A 21438-nucleotide genomic window follows, 5' to 3' on the forward strand; every position below is an offset into this window, starting at 1 on the left:
GACAAAAATGTGGCTGTCAGAGAGGGAAGTACACGTGAATTTGAAAACAGCCTTAGAAAGTGTTCCGCCCACAGTTTCCCTGTTCTCAACGGCTCAGTTCTAACAGGACAAATGTTAAGTTAAGGTATGATCCTTTTCTCTCTCTCTGTGCAAAAGACTCGAAAGGAGGAGGAGTCAGAGATGTAAGTTCCTGTTTTTATAACTCTTGTGAGCGCCACAGTTGTGAAAATCGCAGAATCTACTTTTGCTCCCATGTGTTTAATGCAAATCATTGGCATATTGAGCTTTTTTGGGTTTTTTGCCCTGCATGTAAAGAGATTTCAGTGGAATTTTTAATGGTGAATTTTAAAGGTTTATTAAGAGAGACATGAATGCAGGAGGTTTTTGTTTTTGTTTTAATTCTTTCTTGAGCCATACAAATTCTAAATGTACTTAGAATTTAAGCTGTTATCTGCACTTACCTTTCCAGAAAGATTTCAGATTAGTGTTAGGGGGGCAGAGAAAGAAAAGTTTTAAAAATTCCACCAAATTTCTATTAGTCAAACAAAAACCTTCTGACCAGGCTCTCATTCACTTGTTCCTTAAAAATGAAGAGACTTTTCTTTCTTGGCTTTGGTGGCAGCAGACATCTAAAATTGAGAAATGTTCTTTTATGATCAAATGGGTATTAGCCATGAGAGCCTGGGAGTTGGCTCTTCGGCCTGTGATGCACTTCTTTCTCCTGCTAACGTTCTCTTGGTTTATTGTTCTGTTCCTCTGATCCCGTGGGGGCAAACCGGAGCCCTGAGGGTGTCAGTGAGAGGGCAGAGGTTCTCTGGAGAATTATTTTGTCTCCACATGAACAGTTGCCTCTAAGGAAGACCTGGGCAAGTCGTTGGTACATCTGAGATTCCGTTTTCACATGTAAAAAGAAGGGTTAAACCAGACATTGATTCTCAGTTGTTGTTTTTTCTTCCCTGAGCCCACCTGGAAGTACAGTCCAGTTTTCAGTTGACAGTAGCTCCCTAATGCGGTGGCTCTGGGGTGTGAGTGGCTGTGTGAATATGGGAAAACTCAGTTTTCCACCAGGGGCATATGTCTTGGTAGAGGAGTGTGCCTCCGTGTGGCCCTCCATCTTGACAGTGACTGGGCTGAATGGTGGTGGTCTCAGCTACCAGTGTATCGAACCTAAAAATCATGTGTTTCTTTGTCTAAGGAATCAAAAATACACTTGAATTCTAAGTATTTCTTCCATGTCTCTGTTTCTCCCTAAGAAACCTTTTTTTAAAAAGTGTGTTTAATGTGCTTTTCTGATTAAAAAGGTATTGTCTATTACAAAATGTTTAGTACTAAAAATATTCATTAAAAAAATCTGTAATCCTTCCACCCAGATATAATTCTTGTTAACATTTTAGAATACACTCATTTTCTATGGCTATACTGAGTATAAAAAATCAGTTAACATTTTGGAAACCAATTTTAATTGGTTTTTAATGCCCTGCAGAGAATATTGAGCTTGACTACATTACCTCGTGGCTGTACCCTTGGAAAAATAATTTAATCTCCTTGATTTTCGATTTGCATATCTGTACAATGGAGGTGATTTTCAGATCAAGTTATGAGGTTTAAATGAAAACCACTGTGTGAAAACAACACAAGGCCTGACACAAATAGACTCAAAATGTTACATTTCATTTTCCATTCTGCCTTTAGAAATGGTAAGCATTATGTTTTTTTTAAGAGTATAAGGAACTCAGGACTTTGTTAATTTTTATTTTTCAATTCAGTGCCATATGAAGGCTCAGAAAAGAGGTAAAGAACAACAACTTGACATCATGAACAAGCAGTACAAACAACTTGAAAGCCGTTTGGATGAGATACTTTCTAGAATTGCCAAAGAGACTGAAGAGATTAAGGACCTTGAACAACAGCTTACTGAAGGTGAGAATTTAAGGAAGATTTAAGGTAAATCAGTTCTAGTATTAATAAAAGACAAGTGACACTCAGGCAGGCATTAATCCTGATATGCCTCATTTGTTCGTACTAGTGTTTGATAGGGAAATATTTGCAGAGTACCCAAAATACTTGTTTCATCAAAGTAAAAAGTAAAAAAAAAAAAAAATTCAATTTTAGTTTTGTTGTATTGATTCCTAGTGAGTCAGGTCATTGCATTCAGTAGGCTAGAAGCCAGTGTATAATCATGGTAAGCTGGGGCATGTCGCTCTCTTTCAAAGCATATAATCCTTTCAGGAACAAAGAGCCCATTGACACCGGGCATTCAGTTTCTAGTTATAAGGAGAGTATGGGAAGAATTTAGGACCTACATTTGCAATGCAGATTGAGATTGTGACTTTGCCATAATGGTGGGAAAGGAAGATAATATAGGTTGTAGTAGTGTAAAACGATCCCAATCCCCGTTTTGCCATTATCAGCTGTGTGGCCTGGGACAAGTTATTTCTGTCTCAGTCATTAGTTGTTGGCAAGATTAAACGAGGTAGTGTTCGTAAAGTGCCTGGCACATGGTAAGCACCCAGTATATGATTTGGTTGGTGGTTTTTTTTTTTTTTTACAAGTCTTCAAGTTACATGTTTATGCTGCCGGTCTTGGATTAGTCTTCCTTCCGGAAGTGGTTTTGTTTTGTGTATCTAGCGGCAAGAACTCACAGTGTTGCTGCACATTTTTCATTATTTTATTTGGAAATTTATTTAGAAAAGTTTACTTTCATTATTTTATTTTAAACTTTTTATAGCCTGAATTGAGCGTTTTATAAGCAATACCCACTGAATATACTGTTTTTATTGTGTAGCTACTTAGTAGTCCTGTACTGTAGACCAGAGAGGGGAAAAACTATCATTATATCTTGAAAAAGAAAAAATGAGATAGTACACCATTTACAATTTCATTCTTAGCCAGTAACAAATAACTAAGGAGACTAAATGCTGTAGTTCTATATCTTGAAAGCATTTTCTTGTATACATTGTCACCTTCCCTTTTTCCATTTTGCTTAGGACAAATAGCAGCAAATGAAGCCCTGAAGAAGGATTTAGAGAGTGTCATCAGTGGGTTACAAGAATACCTGGAGACTATCAAAGGCCAGGCAACCCAGGCCCAGAATGAGTGCAAAAAGCTACAGGATGAGAAAGAGACATTGCTCCAGAGATTGAGTGAGGTCGAGCAGGAAAGGGACCAACTGGAAATAGTTGCCATAGATGCAGAAAATATGAGGAAGGTATGATTTGTTTCTTCTTACCTGTTTCCTGAGCCTCAGAAGTAGGTGACGTCCAAATTAAGATAGCTAAGGAAGTTAGCAGCTGTGCAATCTGAAGTGACAAAAAGTCGCAGTGGCTATTTAGTGGGGTGCCCCCCCCCCAGGTGTGACACACTTGGAATCATTATTTTTCCTTTACTAAGAAAAGGAAGGTTATTTTAGCTGAATTTCTATCCCTGAAATGTGTTATCCCATAACTCTAAACACTGCGAAATTGTAGCTGTTACATTAGCTGTATTAAGTGGTTGTTATTTGTACAGCAAAATTAAGCACAACATAATTTTCTTGTTCATAATTTTAACTATTTTTAAAATTTTTTTTTTCAACTTTTTTTTTATTTATTTTTGGGACAGAGAGAGACAGAGCATGAACGGGGGAGGGGCAGAGAGAGAGGGAGACAGAATCGGAAACAGGCTCCAGGCTCCGAGCCATCAGCCCAGAGCCTGACGCGGGGCTTGAACTCACGGACCGCGAGATCGTGACCTGGCTGAAGTCGGACGCTTAACCGACTGCGCCACCCAGGCGCCCCCATAATTTTAACTATTTACCAAACAAGAGGCCGTGTTGTAAACTCTACCCTTCTATACCTGGCTTGTTGCCATTCATTTGGAGATTTCACTTGATCTGTTTTAGTTGTTTGACAAACTTTATCTTGCATGAGAACCCAATTCCCAAATTTCATCCCTCGTAGGGTTTGTGCTAGAAGTTTGAGGTCATATATGCAGCATTATGAAATTTCTCAGGCAGATTAAAATGTTAAAAATTGTTTTTAACACCATGCACTCACAACTCAGCTTACGAAATGAAACTACGGATATATTCGAAACCCTGTGTGTACCTCCTTACAGAGGTAACAGAATCTTGATATATTTATTTTTCTGCATCTCTCTTTTATTATATATAAAGTCATCCATAAGCAATATGTAGCATTGTTTTGCACAATTTTAAGATTTATGTAAAAGATATCATACTGTACATATTCTTTGGTCACTTTTGTCTTCCTTCCTATTTATGTTTTGGGAAATTATACACGTTGATACATATAGCTCTGCTTTGCTTATTTTTGTGAGGGTATATAGCATTCCGTTGTAGGTAGCTACCACAAAGTTATTGCCTATCCGTTCTCCTCTTGGAGGACATTTAGGTGGTTTCTGGTCTTTTGCTATTACAATGTTGAGCGTAACATCCTTGCACACAATCTTGAGCATGGGGACTATGTTCACATTGGAACTGTGAGTCAGAGGGTATGTGCCTGCTCAACTTCATTACATGTCAAATTACCATCCATAGTGATTCGATCAGTTTCCACTCCAACCAGCAATGCGAGGGCCACCACTATACCACATCCTTGCTAACACCTTAGTGTTGTCCAACTTTTATTTTTTAAAAAGCTTTTATTTTGAAATAATTTTAAATTCACAAGAGAGTTGCAAGAATAATCCACATAACTCACTGTACCCCGCATTCAGAGTCCTCAATGAATATTTTGCTACATCTGCTTTCTCTTCTTCTCATATATAATTTTTTACATACTTTTATATGAATTTTTTGTAACCATCTGAGAATTAGTTGTAGACCTCATCCTCCTTAGCTTCTAAATATTTCATCGTGTATTTCCTAGGAACAGGGACATTTTCTAACATAGAATATCTAAGAGAATAATTATCACATTCAGGAAATTTAACATTTTGTCAGTTTTATTGTTTGCCAGCCTGCTAAATTTGAAATGGTATCTTTTTATTATGAAAATTTTACATTTATAAGGAAAGTTGAGAGAATAGTTCAGCGAATATCTATATGCTCTCCCAGACTCAAAAAATATTTTGCTGTATTTGGTTTTTTTCCCCTGAGTTATTTGAAAGTTGGCAAACATCATGACATCGTCCCTTAAGTACATATCTCTTAAAAATCAGGACATTTTCTTACATCACTACGATACCATTATTACACCTGGAAAAATTAACAGTAATTCCCTAATATCATCTAATATCTGAACCACGTTCAGATTTTGCCAGTTGTACCGAGAATGCCTTTTACAGCTGTGTGTGTAAATGTATGTGTAGAGACGAGGCCAGTGGTCCCATAGGGTGTCCCACATTCTGAATTTGTCTGCTGTTTTCTCGTGGTTTGTTCAGCTTGTTCCCCTATGCTCTAAATAAACGAGTATCTTGTTTTAACTGCATTTTCCCTTGAATACTGGAGAGACTGGGCACCTTCCATTTGTTAATTTGCTATTCAGCTTTCCTCTTCAGTGAATTCCCTATTCATGTTTTGTGTCCATTTTTTCTCCTGGATTGTCTGTCTTTTTCTTAATGATTTGTAGGAATTCTCTAAATATTCTGGACCTTTGTTGGTTATATATGGAGTTTGCATTTTGAACAAGCAACTCATATAATTCAGACCTCCCCGAGAAACTCTTCTGTGGAAGTTCTTATCACAAGAGCCTCCTCTTTAATCCAGAATCGTTTGATCCAATTCTTCGAGATCCCAAATAAATAGGTGAAAGCTGTAATGTTTAATCATAAAAAACAGACGGGCTAAAATGAATCAGAACTGTGGTACGCCAATCAGTATGTATTTCTTTTGTCAGTACTCACTCGAGTTACTCTGTCATCCTTAATATTAGTGCTAGTCCCATTTTGAACATGCTGTGGTTTAATAGAAGAGGGTGCGGGCTTTGGAGTCAGAGATCTGGGTTCATATCCTGTCTTTTTAACTGCGCAGCCCTGTGCAGTTTACTTACATGTTCGTTCTGTCCTCTTCTGTGAAATGAGGATAATGCCGTGCCTTACACGGTTACCGTGAAGGTTCAACAGAATACACGTGAAAGCATTTATTCCAGTGTCTGATGGAGAATAGGCCTAACGTTTTATACCCCTCTCTTCTTACATATTCAGGCACATTTAAAGTATCACACAGATGGTTACTTTGGAAAACATGTCGGTAGCTTACTGATTTTTCTGATTACATTTAGTCAGGACTTTGGTTTCCAGCCTGGATAAGCACAGCCTGTGGCTTCATTGTATTGTTAATGAGGGCTTTCTGTGCCAGGCCAGCATTGGCTGGCCATTTGGTTCACAGGGCTCAGGTTACTTATGATGGCTTGCGGATGCTTAGGCAGAACAGCGGGTTCCATAAACATACCGAATCCTTACAGGAGCTCGCAGAACTGGAGAGTGCCCTCCAGGAGCAGCATGAGGTGAATGTATCCCTGCAGCAGACCCAGGGAGATCTCAGTGCCTATGAGGCTGAGCTAGAGGCTCAGCTGAAGATACGGGATGCGGAAGCCAGCCAGCTCAAGGAGGAGTTGGAAAAACTTAGAAGGTTCAGCCAGGTAAGCAGCAGCATAAAGCCATCTAGAATCCAAGCCCTGTGGTCTTAGCATACCAGCCTTTCTTTAATTAAATGCAAGATTAAAGACTTTGTAATATACTGTATATGGAATGATGGGAAGAGTATACATTTTTGGAGTCAGATACTCTGAGTTCAGATACTACCTCTGTGAACCCCTGTGTGAGCATGCAGATCACGTCATAGCTCTTGAGCCTCTGAAAAATGCCTCCTTGTCTGTAAAAGGGGTTATAGTGAGGATAAGGGAAATACTGGGCACCAGAGCACCTTGTTCTATGTTATTTTGCTACTTTCTATTTGGGTTGGACGAAGTATCTACTAGTTTATATTGTACTTGCAAATTAGAGAAATAATTATTCACCCAAGAACCGCTTACTGATTGGCCTTTGAGGGCCAGGTGCTGTAGATGCTGCAGTGACCAGCACAGACACAGTCACTGTCCCTGTGGAGCTGACAGTGCAGTAGGTGACACGGGTGTGGGAGAAAGAAAGGGATAGCAGGGGTGGGGTGGTCAGGGAAGTCTGCCCTAGAGAAACTCACTGAAAGGGTGAGTTGGATTTTGCTGGGCAGAGGCAGCGGGGGTGCAAAGGGAAGGGGTAAGGGACGAATGTTCTAGGCAGAGGCAAGGAGAGGGAGCACAGTGCATTTGAAGTGCTGAAAGTATGGCTCTTGGATGCCAGGAACAAGAAGAAGAGTAGGCAGGAATGTGAGAGATCAAGGCAGAGAGGCAGACGGGCCAGTTACAGTGTATTCTTACTCAGATTAAAAATGTCATTTTCTTCAGCTGTTAGTCACATAGGCTACATCTTTCGCCAGGAAGCCCATCGCGACCTTCCTCTTGTGCCTGCTGGAAATCTGGGTTCAGGATCCTGCTTTGGTTTTCCTATAGCCTGTGCTCAGTTAAAACATTTTATCATGTGTCTGATAATCATCTGTTCAGACTGTCTGTCTCTCTTGCTAGACCCAGAGCACAGTGAATACCCAGATTGTATATGCTTGTTTCTCTTTTCTCAGTGCCTGGTCACGAAGGGGGTCAGTATGCACTTATTGGATGAAAATGACATACATTCCCAGGAATGTATGTAAAATAGCATTCGTGTGATTAGAAAAGGAAAAAAAAAGTCATGCTTATTGTAGTAATTATGTTAATTTGTATCCCTTTACTTATCAGATATCAAAACCACTTGACAATTGTCAGGATTATATTTCTCAAGAGTACCAAGGTTTACAAAACTACAGTTGATAAGATCAGAGTGCAAAAATAGGAAGCTGGGGAAAACAATTAAAATGCCAGAATAAATACAGATTTCTAAATAATGGTAAATAAAATGGCATCTCATTTCAAATAAAAAATAAATTCTCTTAAGTTTTCAAGCCAGCCTTTACTAGTTGAAGATCTATTCTCCGTTGTATTTCCATTGTCCTTTTCTTTCCCCTCGTGAGTCTTGACAGAAGTGTTATAGCAGCCTAGCCTTTTCACAGATTTACTGGGTATTGAAAGGGACTCTCCCCTTCTTGAAATCAGCACTGCCAGAATTGGTCTTCAAGCCATATGTTGAGGGTACGGAGCATAGCAGTCTCTCCCTGACCCACAGATCTCTAATTGGTGTACTTTAGCTCTATGAAGTCACTTGAGATGCTTGTTAAATGCAGATTCCTGGGCCCTGTCCTCGAGCTTCTGGCCCATTGAGTCTGAGAGGTAGTCTGGGCATCTGCATTTTTCACAAGCACACCAAGTGATTTTTGATGAGGACCACAGTTTGAGAAATACTGGTCTGCGGAAAAGAGGAGCAGTCTCTGTTGAATCACTCACAGAACTCTCAAAGGTAGGTCCGTGGGCCCAGCGCTGAGATTCTAATTTGGTATATCTGGGCTGAGCCCCTTGTGATGTCTACTCTTAAGTGTTAATAGTTGAAGGAGACGTGAAAAAGATGAACTTGGGCTTTGAAATCTGAACGTACGGACATAAAATGGAGTTACTATGAAACCATAGCTAGCAAGGAATTGTGCGTGTATGTAAATTTATTTATGGCTTTTTAGATTGAAAAAGCTGTTGCTGTTTTATGTTTTCATATCGTTTGCTTCCCACGGCAATAGTTAGAACAGTCGGCCCTTCAAGCAGAACTTGAGAAGGAAAAGCAAGCCCTCAGGAATGCCCTCAGAAAAGCCCAGCTCTCCGAAGGAAAGGACCAAGAAAACAACGAGCTCCGCACACAACTTAAACAGCTGCAGGTAGAGACGCGTTCGTCCAGGGTGCATTCTCACGTAGGACACCCTAAGGTGTTGCTGCCTGTAGTCAGACCCTTAACAGCCTGTGCCAACATGTTGTAGGCTACTTGAATTATTAGAAGAGAAGAATTCTGGGTGGGACGGTACCAGAGCCTCTGTCCTCTTGTGAGCCCATCGTTGTAAAATTATGAATATGGGCATCTTTTGTGTTGTGGTGGTGATGTGAAGAGACGGAGGCAGTGTCAGGAGTAAAGAGCCAGTGCTGTGGAAACTCACGGGTGACAGCCATACCTTGCGTTTCTCTGAGAAGCAGATTTGTCACCAGACGGAGCTAAAAGGATCAGATGGGTGCATTCTTCTTCCCCTGAAATATCTTTGTGATTATCCAGGAATTTAGCTAGAGTGGGCTGCAGAACTTCTTAACTGTAAACAGTGTTCACAGTCGCCTTCTCAGAAAGGGTTCTACTAAAAAGGCAGTCATTTTACATCTGTGGGGGTTTGCCTTGGCGGAATGTCTTTACTGCTACTGTCACAATAATCTGCCCGACAAACTGCCAGAGAAGCAGGTGGACAGGATTTTCCAGACAATTAAACTCTCTGAGAGAGCACAGATGTCTGAGTGAACAAGTACCTGGATCAACACCAGGTCTCCAAATCCGTGAGGCCAAGGGCCACTTGGCTGACTGACAGGGCAGGTGTCATACTTCACCAGAAATAAAGGCGCAGAGTTGCCAAGGTCTTAAGGAAGGCTTCCAGGCAGGGGGGGTTTGTGACAAATAAGCCTGAACAGCTCACCCACATTCTCTCCCTTCTTTCAAGGCCTTGGATATTTTTTCCTTAAAGTTTAGGGAAATGTAACCTAGAATTTAATTTTTACCTCTCTCAGTTTAATTTCTGAAACAAGTATCAGAAAAGACCTGCACGTTTTCCATTCTCGTTTGAGTTGTGTGTGTGTTGGCTGCTCAATAGATTATTTTTTTATATTTACCGTGGAAATTTTTGAATCACAAAAATTGAATAGTCTTATGTCCTTTTGTTTACCCTGCTGAAACAGTTAGCGGCATTCTGCCATTCTTGTTTTAGTTAGTCCCCTTTTATATTTTTTGGCTGGAACACTTCAAAAGAAAATCTCATACATCTTTATTTCACCCACATACTTCAGCATACGTCGCTTCAAGGGACTAAAATGTGTTCTTCGGGGGCCTTCTCCTCCAAGGTAGAAACCGAAGTCAGCTTTCCAGAACACTAGCCCATGCTGTGAGACTACCTTAGTTAAAACTAGGTCCTTGGCCTACTAACCTCCTGATAACAGAGTTCAAGTTAAACTCACTCTGCATTTGTCTTTGTCAGACAATCATCTAGTTGCAGTGAACCAGAACCTACTAACACTAGCTCAAGAAAGGAGACAGAGCTGCTCTATCAGTCAGTCTTGCAGAAACTACATGGCTCTCTCATTCTCCTCTGTCTCTGTGGGTATTGTATTTGGCCCAGCATTGACTCCAGCCCTAAGCTGACATACCTTTACAAGGCCAGCTTTTACAGACTTGACGATGTACTGGATCTTGGTTCAAATTTTGGAGAGAGTGAGAACTTGTTTCCTGGCTAGTCTGTGGATTGTTTGGCCTTTGGTTTGATCACCTGTGCCCAGGATTAGACAGTAGTAGAAATACGGGCACCTCAGGGCAATGTTCAGGACAGTTTACAGATAACAGACTCCAGATGGGACAGGCAGTTAACATGTTCATTGCAATCCTGAATTCTCCATTTTAGTTAAGAGTGTTTCACTGAGTTTGAAGTAAATCACTTCAGGGCAATACAATCAATGTCTTAGGATGTAGAACAATTTTTCTTTACAATTTAGGGTGATTTTTAACAGTTTTCTTTTACTTTCTTTCACTCAGTTTGTCACCAGACTGAGCTAACAGGGTCAGATTGGTGCATTCTTCTTCCCCTGAAATATCTTTGTAATTATCCAGGAATTTAACGAGAGTGGGTTGCACTCTAATGCAACCCCTTTCAAGGGGCATTGTATGAATTTAATTCTTGGATCCACATATGTTTGTTTGTTAATAGTGAAAATATGCTGGCATGTAACAGATACTCCCACAGAGAATTATATAAGCTATTAGAGAAGCTTTAGTATTAGAGGTTTCAGTTTTTAGTTGCTTGGCAGAGAATTATGGGAAAGTTGTTGGTTTTGTTTTTTGTTTTTTGTTTTTTTTGGTTTTGTTTTTTAACTTTGAATTGTGGACATTTCAAACACATACAAAAGTAGAATACTAAAATGAGTCCTCATATACATATTACCCATCTTCAACAGTTAGCAACCCGTGGCCAGTGTTACTCCATCCATAATGCCTGCCATACCCCAACCCTCCCACTTGTTCACACACTGAATTATTTTGAAGTAAATCTGAAAATCTTACTTTATCTGTAAATACTGTACAGAGCCTTAAAAAAGAAAAAAAAACATAAACAGAGACCTCTTTATATCTTAAAATTTTAAGAATTCCCTAACATCAAATTTTAAGATTATCTGTTTTTACAAGTGTTTGTTGGAACCAGGATCCAAATAAAGTACACACATTGCATTTGGTTGACTTGGTTCTTAAGTCTCTTGTAGTCTATAGATGTCCTCCTCCTTTCCCCCTTTATGTTTTAAAGAAAACCAGGGGCACCTGGGTGGCTTAGTCGGTTAAGCGTCCAACTTTGGCTCGGGTCATGATCTCACAGTCCGTGGCTTCAAGCCCTGTGTCGGGCCCTGTGCTGACAACTCAGAGCCTGGAGCCTGCTTCAGATTCTGTGTCTCCCTCTCTCTCTGCTGCTCATACTCTCAATCTCTCTCTCTCTCTCTCTCTCTCTCTCTCTCTCTCTCTCTCAAAGATAGATAAAGATTTAAAAAAATTTAAAAATAAATAAAGAAAACCAGGTCTCTGTCCCTTGGAGTTTCGCATCCTAGATTTTGCTGGTAGCATCTTTTATGGTATTGATTAACATGTTCTTAAACAGAGGCTTATTTAGATTCATCTTAGTTACTTCTCAGCAAGAACACAGGTACTTGCTTTCGTATCACATCAGGAAACATCCTAATGCCTGGTTCTGTCTTTTGTGACTTTAGGTTGATCAGTAGATTCAGATACTGTCAGCCCAAGTAGAAAGGGTTTTTAAAAAAAATTGGTAAAGGGGGTGGAATAAAACTATCATATGACAAGTAATACAGGCTGTGTATGCGGATGTGCATGTATTTTAATTTCTTTTGGTAACTTTTACCACCCCATTATACCACCATCCATAGGATGACAATGACCTGTTAAAACAGCAACTTAAAGATTTCCAGAATCACCTTAACCATGTGGTTGATGGTTTGATTCGTCCAGAAGACGTGGCAGCTCGCGTGGATGAGCTAAGGAAAAAACTGAAGTCAGGAGCCGGGGAAATGAGGTAATGGAAAATTGGGATGGGACCTCCTGGTGTTAAGATTGCCAAGTTATGAATGTGAGGTTCATATGGACTCACCTTCCTAAGTTACGCTAATGGCTGATTTCTTTTGTAAGGTTTCCCAAGTCCTATTTCCATGATTGAGACACAAGATTGCTTCATTCAAATTGCCTGTCACTGATTTTTTTACATTTTAAATCTTTCATACTTTTAGGTATTCTTTAAATTAAATCATTTTAATTAATTTATTAATTTAATTACTTTAATTAATTTAATTAAAACAGAAGTTTTAAGAGTAACTCTTGAAAGTTCATTGCATGTGGTCAGGAAGTAGAGCCACATTATGCATTTTATTTTATTTTATTTATTTTTTTTTTTTCCAACGTTTATTTATTTTTGGGACAGAGAGAGACAGAGCATGAACGGGGGAGGGGCAGAGAGAGAGGGAGACACAGAATCGGAAACAGGCTCCAGGCTCCGAGCCATCAGCCCAGAGCCTGACGCGGGGCTCGAACTCACGGACCGCGAGATCGTGACCTGGCTGAAGTCGGACGCTTAACCGACTGCGCCACCCAGGCGCCCCCACGTTATGCATTTTAAATAGAAAATCAATTTCAGAAGAAAGCCAAGGTGCATTTAAATATATGAAGGGGACATTTATTCTTTGAGCAAGCATTGTTAGCCTGCTAGGAGCCTGTGTTTTCGGAGTGACGGCAGTCATTGGCTAAAACATTGATTCGCACTTAGGAGATGCTCAGTTGCTCTGTGTGCTGATTCCCGGTCACTGTTCCACGCAGCTCCTTTTAGTCCCGCACTGATGTTACCAACACAGTTTGCACCCAGTGTCTGGCATGAGAAAGAAGAGGTCACATACCGTCTTTTTTCCCCCCTTACCAGAATCCATACTCCTTCAGATGTCTTAGGGAAAAGTCTTGCTGATTTGCAGAAACAGTTCAGTGAAATCCTTGCACGCTCCCAGTGGGAAAGACAGGAAGCACAAGTGAGAGAGAGAAAACTCCAGGAAGAAATGGCTCTGCAACAAGAGAAACTGGTGAACGGACAAGAGGAGTTCAGGCATGCCTGCGAGAGAGCCCTGGAAGCGAGAGTAAGAAAGGGGCCTGAGGCAGCTGGAGGGAAGCGTTTGGCCAATACTCCTGTTTTTCAACAAATTACAGTGCTTCCTTCCTCGCGTAAATACAGTATAATTACTGTTGTTTTCACTCTTAACCAGTCAGACTGCGTGCGACTAAAATTCAGCCCTGAATATGGTTACTGATATCAGTCAGGCTTCTTTGTGGCTGTGTTTTCCTTGTTCTGGAAGCAAGTGAGAAATGTTTCTGAACCTGTGGGTAAACAATACCATATTGCTAGGGTGCAGTATGATGCCAGAATCTGATTTTTCTGGATGTAATTATTTTAATGATGAGGCAAACATTAAAATGCATCCTAGAGAACATTCAAGATAAAACCGCCCCCTGTAACTCATTAGTACAAAATGTCATTACGCTCCTTAGTAAAATGAAATGTAGTTCTCTAAGAAGTTTATATTCTGCTTAAAAAATCATCTTCAAAACTTGATTTTCTCACAGATTAGTTTCGATAAGAGGCAGCACGAAGCGAGAATCCAACAGTTGGAGAATGAAATTCACTATTTGCAAGAAAATCTAAAAAGTATGGAGGAAATCCAAGGCCTTACAGATCTCCAACTTCAGGAAGCTGATGAAGAGAAGGAGAGAATTCTGGCCCAACTCCAGGAGTTAGAGAAAAAGGTGGGGAAGACTAAGGGAGTGTGCCATCTGTATCCCTGTGGCTGGACCCTGCCCCCGGGGAGCAGGCCCACGGTCGCCTCCGGCAGCATTGCTGGCTCAGGGGAACTGGACCCGGGGGAACCCGGGATGCATTGTGGTTGAATCAAGGGCCCGAGACACGGAGGAGCCATGGTAGATGAAAACGAGAGAGCTGGCGTGCGAGGAGTGACTTTAGACTCTTGAGTGCCGTTGGCAGGAGTTTGCCTCCTCAGAAATCCTGTGCACGGTTGGACACATCCACGGGAAATTACTTTTTAACTCCTCATCTTCTAATCCTGCGGCCTCTCTTTGAGCTTCTCCATCCCCCCTCAGCCATCTCCTCCCGTGGTCACATCGTCGACCTTGTCCAGTTGAGAAATCGTGCCCACCCCCTCTGCAGTCCCGAACCACAGCACCCCTCTCTGTCTCTCTCACTGCGCCCCCACACTGACGATTCCTCAGCCTCCCTCACAGTTCCAGGGCATCAGCCCCACCTTTTCTGTCTGTTAGGCTTTCCTGGCCGTATACCTTGTCGTCCAATTTAAATTCCATGGTCCACCACTATAGCCGTTTTTGCAAAAGTCCTCAAATCCCTTGTCCTTTTCCGTCTCACTTACCTGACAAAACTGTAGCCAAAAGCTTTCTTTAGGCGGGTGCCCATGCTAAGCATTCCTGCAGAAAAACAGCAGCCACCAGGCATAGTGGTATCACTGTCATCTCTTGGTCATCAGCCTCAAATGGGCAGCGTTCCCCTTCTCTCTGGGAAGTTCACTGTCCTACGCCTCACCATTTCATACCTTGTCACTCCCCACACCTCCCTTCTCCCTTCTCCCAGCTTCAATGACGTGCTTCGTACTTCACTGAGAACCCTTCAGTTCCCAAGTCCTGTTCAGTCCACCCCCAAAATACATCTGGAATATAGGTCCTTTTTTTCTTCTCGGATGCCACCACCCCATCCAGCCATTACTTCTCGTCTGGACAGCTGGTGTGGCCATCTGACAGTTCTCCCACTCCCACTGATGACCCTGCTCCACAGAGCAGCCAACATGCTCTTTAAAAACATAAATTAAGGGGCACCTGGGTGTCTCAGTCAGTTGAGACAGTGTGGAGCCTGCTTGGGAGTCTCTCTCTTTCTGCCCCTAACCCCCTCCCCCAAATAAATAAATAAACTTTAAAACACTAACATGAATGGGCTCTTGTCAGCCCCCCTCATTTCCGCTTTCTTCAGCAACTTCTGTTGTTGTTATAAAAAAAAGACCCAAATTCTTAAGCCTATAAGGCCCAGCATGATTTGCCTCTCCGTAGCTCCCTCTTATTATCACCATGCTCCTTCTTTCAGTTCCTCAAAAATAGTAAGTTCTCCTGACCTTCCCGCATGCCATTCCCTCTCCTGGACCACATTCTTCCACCCTCCTCTCTGACTGCTCCCTCCCTACCAATCTAGGTCTCTCCCACAGTCTCTCAAATAGTACTTCGTTCTGTCCCTTGATAGCACTGACCACCATTTTGGGTTATATGTTTTTCTGAGTGTTTGTTTAATATCCATCTCTCATAAGCTCTTTGAGGCAAGTCTGTTTTATTTATCGCTGTATGCCCAGTGCCTGACCCAGTGATCCCAAGGGACTGGTCTATCACTTGGTGATGGTGCCAGGAAATGTTTTTCCAATGAATGAGTGAATCTATGATCACTGAGGTCCTTTTATAATGTTTTTTTTTATGTTTATTTATTTTTTAATTTTAATGTTTTTATTTATTTTTGAAGGAGAGAGAGAGAGACAGAGCATGAGCGGGGAGGAGCAGAGAGAGGGGGAGACACAGAATTCGAAGCAGGCTCCAGGCTCCCAGCTGTCAGCACAGAGCCCAATGCGGGGCTCGAACTCAAACTATGAGATCATGACCTGACCCGAAGTCAGATGCTCAACCAACTGAGCCACCTGGGAGCCCCTTTAATGTTTACTTTTGAGAGAGAGAGAGAGAGAAAAAGAGAGAGAGACCGTGAGTAGGTGAAGGGCAGAGAGAGAGGGAGACACAGAATCTGAAACAGGCTCCAGGCTCTGAGCTGTCTGCACAGTGTCCAACGCAAGGCTCAAACCCATGAACCGTGAGATCATGACCTGACTCAAAATTGGGCACTCAGCAGACTGAGCCACCCAGGCGACCCTATGATCACTGAGGTTCTTGACTGATAAGACTGATTTCCTTCTAAGTTTACCATACAGTTTTGAGTTGGTTTTATTTATTCATTCACTCAGTGAATATGGAACACCTACTTTGTACCGTGTATTATTTTTTTTAAGTTTGTTTACTTTCGAGAGATCATAAGCCAGGGAGAGGCAGAGAAAGGGAGAGAGAGAACCCCAAGCAGGCTCCATGCCACCAGTGCGGAACCCAATGCCAGGCTCGATCCTACGAACTGTGAGATCAGACCTGAGCCAAAATCAAGAGTCAGACACTCAACCGACTGAGCCACCCAGGCACCCCTGTACCATGTATTATTATTCTAGGCACAGACCATGCAGCAGTGAATGGAGTCCCTGCCCTCATGGAGCTTATGTCTTAATTCATCGTTACCAAATGACTCATCTGTTTGTTTAATGTTTCTTTCACTTCAGAAGAAACTTGAAGATGCCAAATCTCAGGAGCAGCTTCTCGGCTTAGACAGAGAATTAAAGAAACTAAAGAAAGCCGTGGCCGCCTCTGATAAGCTGGCCACAGCTGAGCTCACCATTGCCAAAGACCAGCTCAGGTCCCTTCATGGAACTGTTATGAAAATTAACCAAGAGCGAGCAGAGGTGAGTCCACACGTGCAGAACAAGTTTCCACGGTGCTGCTGCTGTCCCCAAACCATAGCTGCTTGTGTCACTGCTCTTATAGGCTTTGGCTGATTTATAAACCACCGTAAAGTTGTCTGTTCCCCTTCAGACTGAAGATTGTATTTCTCCAGTCACAGCCCTGCCATGGGTCCCTCTACTGAGCCCTGACGAGAGCCATCAAATGAAACATACCATCCCCACCTCAAGGTGTAGAGCTCCACTTAGGGAGGTAGCTGCCCATACACACCTGAACTAAGGTTTTAAAGGCTTGCCACAGAATCTTTTTGAACCCCAGACTTTTCATCTTGTGCAGTCAGATAATATGTGACCTACAGGACTGTTTTGCCTCCTGACTGAGATGGTATCTGTTAATGGTTTTAAAGAGTACAAATGCTCATGAGATTAGGACAGTAGATCATAGAGAAAATGTAATGATGAGAGTCCAGAGAGACCTCAGTCGTGGAAGGCTGTAGAACAGTGAAGAAAAAGCTAGCCCATGGGGGCGCCTGGGTGGCGCAGTCGGTTAAGCGTCCGACTTCAGCCAGGTCACGATCTCGCGGTCCGTGAGTTCGAGCCCCGCGTCAGGCTCTGGGCTGATGGCTCAGAGCCTGGAGCCTGTTTCCAATTCTGTGTCTTCCTCTCTCTCTGCCCCTCCCCTGTTCATGCTCTGTCTCTCTCTGTCCCAAAAATAAATAAACGTTGAAAAAAAAAAATTAAAAAAAAAAAAAGAAAAAGCTAGCCCTTGCTCTTTCAGATGCAGCCCCCTGCTCACGTGGCCCCCGTAGAGGGGCGGAGCAGGCTGCCAAGTGATGGGAATAGCACAGGATGAGGTGGGACCAGGCGCCATGCACACATAGGGTGGCCAGGCAGGCAGTCGGACGAAAACAGAGGAGTCCGTCTGAGGGGCAGAAAGAAATGAAGACGACAACACGTGATGGCAGTGCTGCCTTTCTCATACCTCTGTCCCAGCAGGAGTTGCAGGAGACAGAGAAGTTCAGCAGACAGGCAGCGCAGGCGGCCAAGGATCTGACCCGAGCAGAAGCTGAGATTGAACTCCTGCAGAACCTTCTCAGAGATAAAGAGGAGCAGGTCAGTGCTGGTACCCTGACACCTTCCCCTTATTGGTCCTATATCAGCTCCCGAGAGACAATATTATTGGAAATATAGTCAGTAGTTCATCAGCACTTTGTCCTCTACCACGTGTCAGGCAGAGTGCAATTTAAATACGAGGAGTAATGCGTTTTCCTCATTAGTAAAGTGTAGGTAAAAGTTCTGGATTTACTAAATCAAATTTCAGGGTGCATCTGGGAAAGAATATTCGTTGGCAATTTTGTGTATGTGATTTTTTAAATAGTTTCGACTTGAGATGGAGAAAGTAGATGTAGGCCCTGGAGTAGCAAACTCACACGTGCTGGAGATGGAGAAACTGAATGAGACGATGGAGAGGCAAAGGACAGAGATCGCAAGGCTGCGGAATTTACTAGACCTCACTGGGGCTGGTAAAGTATTGGGCTTTGATTTTTTTTTCGTTGTTTTGGGTTTTTTTTGTTAAAAACATTTATTTTTGAAAGAGAGAGTGTGAGCAGGGGAGGGGAAGGGTGAGGGGGACAGAGGATCCCAAGCAGGCTCTGCACTAACAGCAGAGATCCCGATGTGGGGCTCGAGCTCATGAACTGAACTGTGAGATCGTGACCTGAGCCAAAGTCAGACACTTAGCCGACTGAGCCACCCAAGGGCCCCTAGGCTTTGACTTTGGTTTTATAGTTCTAATGTCAGTTTATAGTGGTTTTATAGTTCTAATGTCAGATCATCTTTAAAAAAAAATCATCTTGTTTGTTTTTCACCTTAGCAATTTATTTAGCTCTGATAGATCAATTCCATGCTTGATTTCCAGAGCTGTGATAATTAGCTTAATGAATAAAAGCAAAGAATTTAAACATTTTATGTAAGTGAGGTATTAAGAAACTTGATTACAATGAGACAAGAAATTTTGAATTTTCAAAAGAAATAATGTTTACAAATCTGTTTGTTTTCTTTCTCTGCCTCCCTTTATAAATGAACAACAGAAGGGTACGTCTATCCTCTTTGAGTGTTAGCAAAAACTTATTACCATGGGAGAGGCTGCAAAGTCAACTTTGAGGAGCCAAAATCATTGGCTGTCATGGAATCACTTGTGTAGGTTGAGAGGAGGGAAGTACATGATTTCATGCCCAACTTCACAGAATGGCTTTCCTTTGCAGGTAACAAAGGAAGCTTTGAAAATGTTTTGGAAGAAATTGCTGAACTTCGACGTGAAGTTTCTCATCAGAATGATTACATCAGCAGCATGGCAGATCCTTTCAGAAGACGAGGCTACTGGTACTTTATGCCACCACCATCATCATCAAAAGTAGGAAGTCTGTGATGCTGGGAATGTGTACTGAATTTTCTTGAAGGAAGTGTGACCATGTTCTCTTCCCCTAGTTTGTGAGCAGATGTCAAGAACAGTATGTCTAGACCAAGCCATGCATTGAGGTTCTTAAGTGTGTTTGATATGTGAGATGAAAATAGGACCTTCTTAAGGAATATTGCCATTGCCCATTGATGCTCCGGTGGTATGTTGTGGGTCCCTGATAGCAGATCCTGCAAGGGGATAAGGTGACTTGAGCCCAGAGAGCCTGTTGGAAATGGGTATAGAACGATGCAGAGGCTGATAGAGAACTGAGCACCTGGGTTTTATTTGATTTTAACCAGCATTTCATTCTGTATTTGCTGAAATCTAGGTCAGGTACTAGATGGGGCGGTCACCATGAGGAATGGTCAAGCCCTTGCTCTCAAAGGCTCATGCACTGGTGGGGAGACAGGGACACCAGGGCAGTTACAAACAGGGGCATGCATGTGACAACAGACTTGACCTGTGTGCTCTATTACAGAGAAGTGTTAGGGATTCCTCTCATTGGGGAAGTTCAGGAAGGAAGGCTTCACACAAAGCCATGAAGTCAGCACTTAGCTGTCAAGGGATGGGCTTTTAGTCAGCACTTAGCTGTCAAGGGATGGGCTTTTAGGAGGGAAGAGACGTGTGGAAGGGGAGAGTTGGTTTAGCTATGGTGAGTGGTCTTGTGGGGCTGGAGGATTGGCTGGCAATGGTGAAAGGTGAGTCTGGAAAAGTAGTTTGGGCTCATGTTTTTTGCATAGGGGCTCAAAATGTCTCGCACTGACTTGTGGAGGCCTCAGGGATTTAGGACATGTATAATATAATCAGAGCTGTATTTTAAGGACAATAACTGGGCTGAGTGTGGAGGCCTGATTTGCGGTGGATAACTCGGGGAGGAGGGAGCAAGGTGCTGTTTGAACTCATTCCGTGAGGGACAGAAGCCGGGGCTAGAGCAGTAGAGCTGGAGGAGAAGAGGTGTCAGTGAGAGGGTGTTCAGGAAACAAACTGGTCAGGGCATGGGTCTTGAAAGTGGGACGTGAGGAGAGAACGGTAAGCAGCCTGCATCCAGAGCAGAGGGACTGGGTGACATCCTGCTACGATCAGCTGACAGGCAACCGTCAAGGAGAAGTAAGTGGCTATGACAAGTTAGGATCCAGCGCTGTGTAGAGTCAACCAGAGTCTACATCTAAACCTGCTTGACAACCAGGGCTGGAAGTGGAAGCTGTGTAGATATTCGACATTGTAACATTGTAAGGCCAAGCTGGGCAAGGGTTCGAAAGGTAGACCTATTTATGACTGGGAAGGAGGGAGAGTTAGGAGAGTAGAGCTTTTCAACCATGCCAGGCTCCCAGGATAGATCTCCCAAATGGCCTTGGAGACTGATCTCCCAAATGGCCTTGAAAATTCACTTGTTTCCTTTGCCTTCATCCGTGGGCCATCAAGGACAAGGCAAAAGAGGAGAAACCACCAGGAAAGAGGAGTACTGGAGAAGAGAGGCTGACACTCAGGCAGTTTACCTGACTGTGTAATCATGTCTCACTTCTCTCTGTGAAAAATGAGAATTGTGATCTGTGGAAAGAAACCAGTTCATTCTCAACTTTGCCACATCTCAACTTTGTTCTAGACTTTGGCATTTCTCCAACTCAGCCTTTTCATTTCTAATAGTGGGCTTTGCTGTCATTTATTTCAGGTTTCCAGCTATAGTTCCCAGGCCACCAAAGACTCTGGTGTAGGCCTAAAGTACACAGCCTCAACTCCTGTTAGAAAACCATGTCGCGGATGGCAGGATGGAAAGGAGGAGAGTGGGCCTCCACCTGTCTCAGGATACTGGGTTTATTCTCCCATCAGGAGTGGGTTACATAAATCGTTTTCAAATAGAGGTAAGTTAAATCACATAAGGGAAGTTGCATTGGTTTCCTGAAATCCATAAGACTGAGTCCAGGCTCCTTAGCTTGGTCTGCAAGGCCTTCTGCTGTGATCTTGGCCAGTGACCTCCTGTCTCACCTCCCATCACTGTTCTGCACATCAGTCCTACCCAGTTGCCTAAGATAGTCACAGCGTGCCATGTTCCTCCAGCCTCCATGCTTTAAACCCTCTCTTTAGGATGTCCTTCTCCTTCCTCTTCCAAACCTACTGCTGCTCGACTTTCAGCAAGACTCA

General features: G+C 42.6%; 1 protein-coding gene across 11 annotated transcripts in view; it reads left to right on the forward strand.

The window, feature by feature from the left end:
* The window catches only part of CNTRL (centriolin), an 84970-nt gene that overhangs the window by 36903 nt on the left and 26629 nt on the right, over window positions 1-21438 (forward strand). For 8 of the 11 annotated variants that reach the window (XM_040482144.1, XM_040482151.1, XM_040482148.1 and 5 more), the window contains 12 exons: window positions 1767-1920; window positions 2988-3208; window positions 6405-6581; window positions 8696-8830; window positions 12123-12268; window positions 13163-13370; window positions 13855-14034; window positions 16665-16844; window positions 17838-17954; window positions 18220-18364; window positions 19106-19254; window positions 20969-21158. In XM_040482144.1, the coding sequence (XP_040338078.1) occupies window positions 1767-1920; window positions 2988-3208; window positions 6405-6581; window positions 8696-8830; window positions 12123-12268; window positions 13163-13370; window positions 13855-14034; window positions 16665-16844; window positions 17838-17954; window positions 18220-18364; window positions 19106-19254; window positions 20969-21158 (2002 nt within the window). Of the gene's footprint in view, window positions 1-8; window positions 125-162; window positions 183-1766; window positions 1921-2987; window positions 3209-6404; window positions 6582-8695; window positions 8831-12122; window positions 12269-13162; window positions 13371-13854; window positions 14035-16664; window positions 16845-17837; window positions 17955-18219; window positions 18365-19105; window positions 19255-20968; window positions 21159-21438 lie in introns of those variants that run through there. The other 3 variants (XM_040482153.1, XM_040482154.1, XM_040482149.1) reach the window with 3 other exon arrangements.

The sequence above is a fragment of the Herpailurus yagouaroundi genome, unplaced genomic scaffold (genome assembly GCF_014898765.1).
Source record: "Herpailurus yagouaroundi ecotype Mexico unplaced genomic scaffold, PumYag 160, whole genome shotgun sequence".
NCBI lineage: Eukaryota > Metazoa > Chordata > Mammalia > Carnivora > Felidae > Herpailurus > Herpailurus yagouaroundi.